This window comes from Notolabrus celidotus, chromosome 11 (genome assembly GCF_009762535.1).
Source record: "Notolabrus celidotus isolate fNotCel1 chromosome 11, fNotCel1.pri, whole genome shotgun sequence".
Lineage (NCBI taxonomy): Eukaryota > Metazoa > Chordata > Actinopteri > Labriformes > Labridae > Notolabrus > Notolabrus celidotus.
Window position 1 is genome coordinate 9,295,340 of NC_048282.1, and position 13,400 is coordinate 9,308,739.

At 41.1% G+C, this 13,400-nt stretch overlaps 1 protein-coding gene across 1 annotated transcript in view; it reads left to right on the forward strand.

Annotated features, from left to right (window-relative positions):
* LOC117821529 (plexin-A1-like) overlaps positions 1-13,400 on the forward strand; it is a 281,657-nt gene that overhangs the window by 248,134 nt on the left and 20,123 nt on the right. Inside the window, exons 22-26 of the mRNA XM_034695886.1 lie at positions 4,993-5,090; positions 5,663-5,821; positions 6,008-6,074; positions 11,651-11,797; positions 12,380-12,539. Coding sequence (XP_034551777.1) covers positions 4,993-5,090; positions 5,663-5,821; positions 6,008-6,074; positions 11,651-11,797; positions 12,380-12,539 — 631 coding nt within the window. The remainder of the gene's footprint in view (positions 1-4,992; positions 5,091-5,662; positions 5,822-6,007; positions 6,075-11,650; positions 11,798-12,379; positions 12,540-13,400) is intronic.

Here is a 13,400-nt window from a genome sequence, read left to right on the forward strand (position 1 = left end):
GTCTGTTTGCATTCAAACATGCAGCTAACCCAGATAATTTGGGGATGTTTGAAGACGTTTTGTGCATGTGTAAACACAGCTTGAAATTCTGATTTTGCCTTTCAGTTTGAAGCTTTTGTAAAGATTCCAGGTTTGATTTTTCTCACATTTTTTACACAAAACAAGAATTTGTAGCAGTTCAAATTAACCAGCGAGTGTAATGAGTCTTGGAATATCACATTTTCTCTATCTGTGGCAGCTCATTTTATTTGCAGTGTCAGGTGGGCAGGCAGAGAGGTAAAGGGATCTTCTGTGTTTTATAGTTACGTCTAGACTTCCTCCCTCTTCCCTTTGTATTTCCCTCAGGGGCTCCCACTGTAATCCAATGGCCTGTGTAAACCAATGCTCCTAGCTTTATTACTCTGTGTGACCGCTCTCTCCCCTAAGCTAGGCAGCCATACGACACACACATATACACACCGTATGCACACACACACTCTTACAAATAACGGAATATTCCCTTCTTCACCCCCTCTTTGAAACGGGGTAAAGCCTCCGCCCGTTCAGTGTGTACATGTATCTCCATCTGTCTTTCTTTGTCGTGCTCTCTGCTCTCACTTTCTTTTTTCAAACACACACACACACACACACACACACACACACACACACACACACACACACACACACACACACACACACACACACACACATCACACTCTGCATCCGCCCTGGAGGCCCGAGAATCTCATTTAGCACTTTAGAGAGAGGGCCAGACACTTTATTATGGCACATCAGAGGAGAGAAATAAGAGATGTAACAGTGGTACAAAAGGATGACAATAGACAGAGGGAGAGAGAGACAGACAGAGGGGAGTTGGAAATGATGTGTTTTTGCGTGTGTGTGCGTGAGAGAGACACAAAAAGACAAAGAGTGGGAGAAATTAAAATTGGAGAACGACCAGTGATGTGAAACAAGCGACAATAAGTGAGAGCGGGAGAATTAGAGCGGGGAGGAGAACGCTGCGACAGAGAGGTGTCTTCAGGGGCTTCAGCGTGTTGTTGATGAGTAGTGACAGGTGCCAACCAATGGGACAAGCATTGTGCACCTCTGTCACCACACACACACACACACACACACACACACACACACACACACACACACACACACACACACACACACACACACACACACACACACCCTCCATTACCTCTTTCAAAAACTCATCCTTATCTCTCTGTTTGACAGAAGAGTTTCCCTCACGCTGGGCTGGTTCAGGACAATATGACTGCACACTTTTTGAAATAAATTATAGGACATGCGGATTATCCCAGAGCTCGACGTGAGATCAGGTGTTGAGGCTGGAGCAAGCTCAAAACTCAGTTAAGGGGTCCAAAATTAACGCCTTCATTTTATTTTATCCGTGGTTACGTCAGACCTGTGGATTGGGCAAAATTTAAAATAATAATAATAATAATAATAATAATAAAAATAATAAAAATAATAATAATAACTCTATTAATAATAACAATAGTTTTAGTGGGATGTTTGACCAAGCAAAGCATGGTTTAAATAACAAAGTAAACCTTTTGAAAGACAGAAAGGGGGAATTGGAACAATGCAAAAACAGAATACAACGCCAGAGGTTAAAAAGAATAAATGTAATGAAACAGAATCAGGAGGTGTGACAATAGACCAATAAATCATTGTTTAACAAGTTTTCCGAAAATATATAAATAAATGAATAAATAAATCAAAATAAATATATAAAAATGGATATGTAAATAAAAGCACTAAAGGACATTAAAATAGGTTTCCAGAATAAGAGGATGACATCACATCGGAGAGAAATAGTAAAAGTGAAAAGGATAAATTAGGAACATTAAAATAATGAACTAAAAAACAAATGATAAAACAATAAATAACTAAAATAATCTAATAAAATTAAAAAACTATGAATTAGTTAGATAAATACAATAAAATAAAATAAAATATAAGTAAAAGCGGTTAAAAGAGGTTACCAGCACATGCTTAACGGGTTGCAACACTGAGAAGGACTCAGGTCTAAGAGACATCCTCAGATTGGCATGTTGTGAAATGCCATACCCATTTGGAGCAATAGTTTCACTCATACAGGACATGTGATGTATGAAATGTATCGTACTAGAACTGTTGAAAAGTATATTTTTATTTTATTTATTTAACCTTTATTTAACCAGGTGAGTTAATTGAGAACCAATTCTCATTTGCAATAACGACCTGGGCGAGGAGGCAACACAGGTGGCATGACAATAAATAAAAGACAAAACAAGAAACAGAGAGGACATACATAGAAACCTAGAGACAGAACAATACAATACAAAAATATGACAGCAGTGAACAACTTAAAAGCAATTTAAAAGCAAGTGCAGTGATGTTGAGTTATGGGGTGTATTTTTTGAAAGTGGCGAGTGGAATGAGAGAGGTCAGCTTTAGGGATTGTTGCAGGTGATTCCAGTCATTTGCAGCGGAAAACTGGAAGGAGGTGCGACCAAAGGAGGTCCGGGCTTTGGGTGGGATGAGTTTGATAAGGCTACTTGAGCGCAGGCTACGGTTTGTGCTGTGAGGTTTGATTAGTGACTGTAGATATAACAGGAATTTACCAGTGAGGGATTTGTAAATGAATACAAACCAGTGTGTTTGTCTGCGAGAGTGGAGTGAAGGCCAGTTCAGCTGAGAGTACAGGTGACAGTGGTGAGTGGTGAATGGGGCTCCAGTGACAAAACGGATAGCAGCGTGGTAAATGACATCCAGTTTGTGAAGGAGAGTGTTGGAAGCAGACCTGTGGGCTATGTCACCGTAATCAAGAATAGGGAGGACTGTCATCTGAACCAGAAGCTGTTTAGCAGAGTGTGTGAAGGAGGATTTGTTGCGATAAAGAAAACTAATGCGGGATTTGACCTTAGTGAGTAGTGTGTTGATGTGTTTTGAAAGAAAGTTTGCAGTTAAGCCAGATCCCTAGGTATTTGTAACTGTCAACAAACTCAATCTCCGACCCATCCAGGGAGGAGATTTTGAGGGGGCTGTTGGGCAATGGCATGTTTTTGTTAAAAACCATACATTTAGTTTTATTGGAATTTAAAACCAAATGGAGCCTCATGAGAGCATGTTGGACACTAAGGAAACTGGCCTGTAATGTGGACAGTGCTGTGGTCAGGGAGGAACTAGATGTATAAATAATTGTGTCATCTGCATATAGATGGATATGAGAATCACCTGCTGCAAGGGCAATGTCATTAACATAAATGTTGAACAGTGTAGGACCCAATATACTCCCTTGTGGGACACCAATAGAGAGAGGCAGGGGATCTGAAAGGAGCCCCTCCACCCTTACAGACTGAAGACGATCAGAGCAGTAACTCTCAAACCAGGCAAGACAGCTCTCAGAGAGTCCTATATCTCTAAGCCTGTCTAGCAGTATGCCGTGGTCCACAGAGTCAAATGCCTTGGCCAAATCAACAGAAGCAGCTACACAAAACTCTTTGCTATCAATGGCACATATGATGTCATTGGTGACTTTAAGCAAAGCCGTGATGCAGCTGTGCCCGGATCTGAAGCCAGACCGAGCCTGGTTAAGGATGTTGTGAGTCTCCAGATTGTGTAATAGCTGTTTGTTGACCTGCTTCTCCATTATTTTGGAGATACAGGGCAAGATGGAAATAGGTCTGTAACAATTCAAGTCTGAATTATCACCCCCTTTGAAAAGTGGGGTGACAGCAGCAGACTTCCAGTCCTTCCGGAACACACCAGAGAGAGATTAAAAATGCAGGAGATGGGTCCTGAGATGTCATGGGCTGCTGTTTTTAAAAATAGGGGGTCCAATGCATCCAACCCAGCAGACTTGTGGATGTCTAGGTGTAGCAGTTCCTCAAGTACCTCAGACTCCTGTATCGGCTGAAAAGTGAAGAGGGGGGAACATAAAGCAGATGTGTTGGTGACAGGTGCTGAGTTGATGGAAGAGCAGGAAGGGGTGAGGGAATTTTCCACAAAGGCATGGCCAGCAAAAAAAAAGTATAAATGCTTTTGAATAAATCACTGGACATCAGTGAGGAATCAAACCATCACCATATGAAGTCCTTGACAAAGACAGTGTATAAATACTCAGACAGTTCAGACTGCTGGAGTTTGTTTGCAACTTTTTCGAATCAATGCTTAACATTCTCATATCGACATTTAACTGGAGAATGCTTTGACCCATCCCCCCCTGATGTCAACAAGACAATTACGTCAAGTTGTCTGCTAAAATCATTCGTAGAGCAACGTCTGAGAGACACTCGTGAAGCAGCACAAAGCCGTGCAGCAGAGGAGAGAGAGTTAATCAGTCTCTGAACAATCCAAGCTCGTCACTGTGTAAAAAAAAAAAGAACAAATGTCTGCTTGTCGAGGTCTCATCTTCACTCTCTTCAGTGAGTCATAGTTTCATTAAACACTTTTATGTTATTTGAAGTGTTTGACTATTGATCATACACAATCAGGCCTCTTGTGGGTGTTCAAGCTGGTTCTAGGCTTTGAGCAGGAAGTGTGCGCTTTCCTTGTTGTGCAGGGGAACAGAAGACTTTAAAAAAGATAAACTTCTGAAAGTATTTTAAAATAAAAAAAAGGTTTCTCCTTGGTTTCTAGATTTTTGTTGTTGTGAATCAGTTTGTTTTAAATCAGGAGTTTTTGCCTTATCAAATATTCAACTCTTGGTTCTGCTCTTGTTGTGGAAAGCTGCAGTTATAGGGTGAATATTGAAAAAAGTGAGAACTGAAGCTCCCCTCTGGAGGTGTTGAAGGACGATGATAAATATTACCCCCGCAGATGCCCTGATGTGTTAAAATCCTTCAAATTAAGTCAACAGTTTCTTGTTGATAGAAATATCTTCAGTGAAAAGCGACCTGCCCTCCAATATAGAACAGAGAAGTGTGCACATACATAATTTCTCCATACTGCAGCTAATCTCTGTTCTAACTGGTCTGTCTCTGTGTCTCTCTACAGGTCCAAGCAAACGTTGAGAAAGCACTGACGCTGTTCGGCCAGCTCCTGACCAAGAAACACTTCCTGCTGACATTCATACGAACCCTGGAGGCACAAAGGTATCCGCCTTCCTCTGGTTCAGTGTTACTACATTGCTAGCTAAGATGTCACCTGATTTTTTGAGGGTCCAGGATTTTTTTTTCTTTTGCTTTATTCTAGTAAAGCACATCTATCAATGTACAAAAAATGTGTATTCCTACGGTGCAGTTTAGGCCTAGCAGTTAAATTGTATACGACACATGCTGAGGTTACAGCCTATGAAGATGCAGTGCTGTGGTCAATCCGCCACCCATAGCCCTTTGTTTCATGTCATTTCCCACTCTCTCTTTCCTTTACCTAACCCCATCTTGCTCTTTAAATAATGGAAAGGAAAAAACAAAAAATAACCTTAAAAAAAGACCTATCACTGGGGGAAAACAGTGCAACACTTCTCTCTACAGGGTGATAGCATAGGTTGGACAGAGAAGAAACTTTTAAATACCTCTTAAAGCATAAATATCTGAAAAATATTGTTGTAATATAACTCAATTTAGATAAATTGTGTATTCATATTTAAATGAAATATTGTGACATTTGTTGTGCACACATCTTCCTCCATGACACTCAACCCAAACCTGAAATGTCCTTCCAGGTCTTTCTCAATGCGGGACAGAGGGAATGTGGCGTCCCTGATCATGACGGCGCTGCAGGGAGAGATGGAGTACGCCACCGGAGTCCTGAAACAGCTGCTGTCTGACCTGATCGACAGAAACCTGGAGAGCAAGAACCACCCCAAGCTGCTGCTCAGGAGGTGAGGAGGATGAGGGCTATCTGAAATGAACCACATGTTGCAGTGGATTCAGACTCATTTCTGCAGCTTCATGTGAATAACACTGCACAAAAAGAACGAGCTAAAGCAGCTCTTGGGAACTTGATAGAAAATTAGCATGTTTCTCATAATTCAGTTGTTTTTTCCTCCTCTCCCTCTCCTCATCAGAACGGAGTCTGTGGCTGAGAAGATGCTGACTAACTGGTTTACATTCCTCTTATACAAGTTCCTCAAGGTAAGCCCAACAACAACACAACAAAATCTTATTATATCCTTATTCAATCTGTTTGCTGTATCTCTGATTAATAGTCATCATGTAGAGTGGATTTCTTTGTGCAGCGTCTTTAAATACATCCCTGCCGCCTGTGTGTTCGACTTTTATTAAACGCTGTGGGCTTGTATTATTTCCCTGTTGCATTTATCTAACTGTGGTTATTTAAGGGTTTTCCCACTTTAGCCACATTTCTCTCCTTACTGCGCCATGTACTTACAGTAAATAATCAAAGCCTCTCAGCAGTATGAGCTTTTCTCTGTGCTGCTGTTCAAATGTCTTAATTCAGTCCACAGATCCTCTCATAATTTCTCTCTTATAGGCGACACGTCCCCCTCACTGATCTTTGTGTCATTCTTTTAGCTCACATCTCCGCTCCCTCTGATCCGTCTTTCATCTGAGTCGTTTCTGTTGTCACTGTTCCACTGTCAGTCTCCTCTCTTCCCTGAGGTCATTTACCTCAGCAGGGGGGCGGCGAGTCACTTGCTGTGTCCTCACATGCCACCTCTTTTTCTTCAGTGAGCGCCCTACTCTTCTCCTTCACATGAGCCTGCAGAAAGTCCTCCTGACAGGGTTTCCTGATGTTCCTCTCTAACTTCTATTGCCCGTCGCTGCTGCCCCTCACAATAACTTAAATATGTTTTTTCTATCAGTGTAAAAATTGCCAATCGTTAAAAGAAACAGCATGACTTAAATTAATTTCAGAGGACAGTCAGATTTGGGGATGTCCCCTGAGAGGTTCACAGGCTTGAATGCATTTAGTTATAATGGTTGTCCTTTTTGAAGTAAGGCACATTCAATGAGATTGATTCCTTTGCCTGCTAAGTTTGTTCCTCTCTCTGACCAGCAGAAGCCGTCATCATATGCCTTGAAGTAGTGGAAGTCTCCACATACAATCAAAGAGCTTTAATGAGCCCCTATATGGCGTAAAGGCAAATTTCACACACAAGCATGCAGCCGCCGAGCGAGGAAAGCGAAAGCATAACAGTGTGAAGTATGCTCGCTCTGTCTCGTTAGCAGCTGCCCACCTAATTGGCCCAGATGCTAACGAGGTTTTTAAAGCAGCTGATTGTGCGGCCAAGAAGGGGAGAGACAGACAGAGGGTAATATTAGGTGAGGGAGGCAGAAAGGAGGAGAAGAGAGGGTCGGAGGTGGTGGTGGGGGTGATGAAGAAAAGATGGGGGGTCATGATTGTTAAGAGTTAGGAGCAGGATGAGAAAGGGAAAGAGAGGAGAGGTAATGAGGGAAGAAGACAGCTGAAGAGAGTCAGCTGAAGGGGTTCACAGCATAAGATCTTGAGAGGCAGTTTTTAAGAACACCATCAGGTTGTCATGATTTGTCATTCCTGCACAAACATGAGAGATGTATTTCATACATTTAGAATTAATTTAAGACTCTGGACTTTCTCCCCTTGAAGGTGCCCTGTGGAGCTTAGGACTAAACCAGGCTGTAAAGAAAACGAAGGAACTTAACACTAATTGATTGAAAAAGTAAATTTGTTGTCGACCAGTTCTCTTTAAAATGAGTCTTATGCATCATTGTATGACGTACAACATGCTGAGTTTATTCCTCATTAGATATTTGCAGAAATCACAAACACTGCAGCTGCAAAAACTTGATGAATCTACTTAAACAGCGTTTTGGGGTCATTTTGACTGTTTTCAGATTTATATGTTGTGTAACTTTGTTAGATTAAAGATTACAGTGCTGACAGTTCCTGACCTTTCCTAGAGTGGTGTGTATACATAATTCAAAATGTCATTTATACAAATTGCACAAAAAGAAACAATTATATGATTGTTATTACCTACCTCAGCCTCAGGTGATCATAATGACTGCCGTGACTACATTGATACATTCTCACGCTGGGCGTATGCCTCTTTTTTGCTGTCACTATACAACTTAGATACCAGCCGTGAGTTAGTGTAGTGAGCAATTTGAAAGGTTTCGAATCGAAACTGAGAAAAATAGACAACTCTTTTTTGGCAATTATTGCAAAGAGAAGCTCAAAGAGAAAGATGACTGCTGAGGAAGCCTGACAGTTGTTTCAGGAAATGGACAGCGCAGACCTGTGATCTATAATGAGAAGCCAATAGAGGTGACTCGCTGAGGAAAGTTTCATACTATATATGAAATATGAAGTATATCCTCAAACAATAAACCTATCATTCTCTATATTGGTATTTATCATAACAGATAATACAATTTGGAATCTGTCAGTCAAAATGACCACTCGTGGCCTTTCTAGTAGAAATTGAATTCTGGCCTTTTTAGTATTAAAGCACAAATGATGGGGAACAAAAACTGACGACACCAAAACTTGTATGACTTTACCTCATTATTTAAATGTCATACTCTGTCTTTTTTTGATATAACATTCACTTTATAGTAAAACGCCATGACTTTTTGAGGTTAAGCTTTTATTACTAAAGCCTAATTTTGTTTTTAAGTTATGTAGTCTGAGGTCTATAGTTGAGCAAAACCTGAAACTATGACACCCACAAATTGACGCTTGCTGAGCCTGTTTTAGCTTCTGAACCTTAAACATCATTGATATCAAGTACTGTGTGAGTGAGTGTGATATGAAGAAAGACACTTGTATGATTAGATGACTCTCGAGGGATGAGGATTTGTACAACAGGTTGAGAGAGAAGAAAAAAAGTGAGGAAAGAAAGAGGAATGTGTGTGTTAGAAGAAAAAGCGAGTTGGAAAGAGCGTGTGAAGGTGAGACGGATAAATGAGTACTTTCCCCCTCTTCTCATCTGAACCTCATGTATCTCACTTCCCTACACACACACACACACACACACACACACACACACACACACACACACACACACACACACACCCACACACCCACACACACACACACACACACACACACACACACACACACACACACACACACACAGTCTGAAGTATCTCCCTGAGCTCTGCACGGTCGATCATTAAGCTCTCGTCTGGGTGAGTATCGGCCGTGATGTGTCCTCTCTCTCCCCTCTAAACTGCTGCTACTTCAGTCAGGAGTGTTTTTCTTGGGACCAAGTGATGACTAACGACTGTAATGATTGGCAAGTGTCTTTGACGGAAGGAGAGTGGGAAACATTTTTACAACATCCATGTCTGGTTATGAGATGTTAACCATGTTGGAAATCTGAAAAGATTTATATGACGCCGCTTCAGTTGGCGCTCTTCACGCAACAAAGAAGAAAGACAAAGGTTTAAGGAGAACACTCAGATCTGAAAAATACACCTACACTTACAAGAAGATTTTAAAATCCCATTATTAAAGCTTCATTGCTGGCAGGTGCGTCTAGGACAAATTCCCATCAGACTAGACTCAGGTTGAGGAAATCTCAACCATATGTGTCACACGAGGCGGGTTTCAACACCATTGATATGTTGAAAAAAAGGGAGAAGCCAGAGGGGCTGTCTTCAGGCACACCAGCTCGAGTCTAGGAATAGGTTAAAAAGCCTAAAAATACGTCTGTACCCTAATATTAACTTTGGATGGGACCATGTAGTGTATACATATATATTTTTCTTCATAGTTTTCTCAATATGCAATGCTTTTTTCAGCCTCTAGGCCACGTGATAGTATAAAACAAACCTCACCTGTCTCTGTTGTTTCACCACGCCGTGATGAAGACGGGTGTAAACCGGTTGCCGTTTCCTTTTTCTGTTTACTTTTAATACATTATGCCCTGAAGAATGAAAGGCTTTTTAACCTATTCATTGACCTGAGCTGGTGTGCCTGAAGACAGCCCCCGTGGTTTCCCCCTTTCCCCTTTTTTTTGATTAGTTTTTTCACTTATTCCTTCAAGAGCACCTGGTTTCTACCTGGAGCTTACCACACTACCTTCCTGAGCACACACTAACTGTGTTTCTTCTTCCTTGAGTGACTATTGAGATGTTTTTTGTAAACAACACGATTGCTAATGCAGATGTAGAATGTGCTGAACCTACTATTGCAATAGTATTTAAAGAATTGGATAAAAGCTGATTTTACAAACAAGTAGTAATAGTAATAGTTTCCTACTACATTAAATCCAGTCAAAATATGTGAATTATATTGAACTGGAAGCCCTAGATTTTACATATCTGAGCTTGGTAACTGTACTTACAGTCTAGCGCTACAGCTTGTGAGAGAAAGGAAAGAAGCAACACAAGATGGTATTTCAAGCACAGGTTATTGATTACCAAAGAAGCCAAATACTAAAAACACATTGAGGCAAACTGGAAAAGGTTGGTGGATGCTGTTTAAAACAAAAAGTAAAGACAACAGACAGATGAATTAGAGTTTAGGAAACCATTTTTCTAACAGGTAAAAACAAAATCAAAATTAAACTTACAGACTTCTCCAATTACCCAAAACCAAAGGACAAAAATAAATTGCTCCATCAAACATTGTGCATCTAACAAACATTAAATCCTTAGTGCTTTTGAATACGACGCTTAAAGCCACAAATACAAGAACAGAGAGTTCCCAGCTAATCACAACATAGGTGTCAGGCAGGCTTTTAGAAAAGAAATCAATGTCCTTCTCTGATTGGCTGATCATAGTGTAGCTGCTGTGCACCAATCAGGCTTCTGTGCTGTGTTATCAAACCTGGAGGATGCACCATTTCTGATCACGATTGGTTTCAGTGCAAGAGGGTCTTTTGGTCTGAATCCAAAAGGAACTCAAAAATGACTGTTTCTAGATCTGCTCCCAAAGTTTTGATGTTTGTGTTGATGGTTTGTTACTTTACAGCACTACCATCTGATAGTTGTCAATGTTTGACAGAGAACTCTTCAAATAAGCTATGTGAGAAGAGAGAAAAGGTGTAGATCAGTGTCAAGTTAAAGGATTGAGAGGATTTAGGCAAAGGTCATGGGATGGAAAGGAACTCGTCCAACCAAAAGAAAAAGACGAGCTGGTCAGAACACATTTAAAAGTTTTAGTTTGCATCATCATATTTCACTTATTCCACCCCCCTCTGTGCAGCTGATGTGATGTGAAATTGGTACAGAAAATTGCTTTTCCTTGGAGTTAAAACTGACATCAGAGAACAACGGCTCTGTGATTCTGTGACCAAGAGAGAGAGAGCAGAGTCGTTTCTTCTTTTATGTTCATTACTTTGAAGACGTGCCAAAGACAGGTCAAAACAAACGTCTGATTCAACCCTTTTGAACAACACATGCAAATAAGATAACAGATGCATGGCTGGATAACATCTGTAGTCGGAGTAATCCAGTGCTGAAGCCTTTGACGCCACTTTGTGACACCCTTAAAGAGTCTAATCATGGACTGGTTTCAGATTCAATCCATGTGTTATTGGTCCAGCTTGAAGGGAAGTACCCATCTCAAAGATTCCAATAACTCTTAATATTAATTCATGAGGACTGTCCCTAATCTTTGCCTTTCTGTTGTGAATAACCAGACTAATTTTCCTCTCCAGACCTCAAACCGTTTTGCAAACGAACAAATGTGAGAACGGAAAATCCCTTCTTGGTTGAACTGCTGTCAGCTCCTCTCCTTCTGTCCTCCCTCTCACCAGGAGTGTGCCGGGGAGCCTCTGTTCATGCTTTACTGTGCCATCAAGCAGCAGATGGAGAAGGGACCCATCGACGCCATCACAGGAGAAGCCCGCTACTCCCTAAGCGAGGACAAGCTCATCAGGCAACAGATTGACTACAAAACCCTGGTCAGTAAACTTATTGTGTCTGCAGGCTCGTCTGCTTTGGTCTGAATCACTTGGTAGGTTGTTAAATCTTAGTCACACTTGATACAATGGTAAAAGTTTGAGAAGAAGCTCTGAGCAGCTAAAATGTGGCGACACGCTCTTTGAGTGTGTCGGGAGTCTGCTGTAGGGAAGCATTTCAACAGGTAAACACAGAGCTTTGTTATCAGCCGTGTTTGGAGTGAGGACGTGAAACTACTGCCCAACATTAATCACATTCCCTCTCCAAACAAAGCACTTCAGGTTTGGGTTGGAAACATCCAGACAGTCCTACTTGTCTGCAGGAAATGCCACGGTTGTTTTTGTGTGTAAGTGGTGAGTTATTACGTTCACAAACAAATCTACACCGACCGGCAAAATGTCCAGCCTTTTAAAATAGCTGCTGCAAACAAGCCAGGTGTGAAAATGCTGTCAGGTGTATTCAAATGCACCCAAACATTCATCCAAATGTCTCACCTGTTGGCAGTGTTCTTGTTCTGTCTCACATCTGAGTAATGTCTTCTGTCTCTTTCTGTTTCCCTTTGTTTCGGCCTGTTTTCCTGCCAGACGCTGCACTGTGTAAACCCTGAGAACGAGAACGCCCAAGAGGTGACGGTCAAGTGTTTGAACTGTGACACCATCACTCAGGTCAAAGAGAAGCTGCTCGACGCCGTCTACAAGGGCAGCCCTTATTCACAAAGGCCCAAAGCTTCTGATATGGACCTGGGTAAGACGCAGTACGGTCTGCATGTGGACTTTAACGTGCATGAGACACGGCTAGAGGTTTAATAACAACAGACGAGAACAGCTTGAGGTTCTGTTTTACCTTGAACACACCACTTTAACTTATTTCACATTTCATTTAAATCCAAAATGACAAGGTGTTTGTGTAGAGGCATACCTAGAGGTTGTGAGGCTTCAGCATATGCAACAGAGGGCAAGGTTAGGAAAGATGTATCCTAAATACTTAAAGGCAACACCATAACCTCCTGATTCTCACCTCAGATTAAAATTCAAACTCTCCTCAGGGTTAGATGGATCTGTTTTTGTATGCTGTCAAATTACCTGTTACACTCTGTAGTTTTTTCTTTATTTGCTTTTTGACCTACAGACCGACAGAATGTGTTTTCCATCATTTGAATCCTAAATAAACACTTTTTCTGAGATGAAAACCACGTGGTTGCAGCGTAACAGCACATTTACACAACTTCAGGCTTAAAAATGTAGTAAATGTTGTAATATTTGCATCATTATCATGTCCAGTATGTGAATGCAAAGCTCTCTTTTTGGTCTCAGCCAACTCCAAAGGGAAGTATTTTGCTGTTAATCAGCAACAGTTTTTAACACGCCAGCCATCAAGCTGCTGGCATTTTTTAACACCTGCTTCGTGGTGCTTTTCATGGCAGACTGTTCACAGTATTTTCTTATAATTTCATTTTTTAATCAGAGCTGTCTCCTCTCAGCTGAAAACAGCATTGAAAAAGGAATTGATAGAAGCACTAAGAGTGATCCAGATGTCACAACCCGGCTCAGAAATAGTGACAAAACATGAGCTGGCGTTTACAAGAGCAATTTATTTTACATAAAG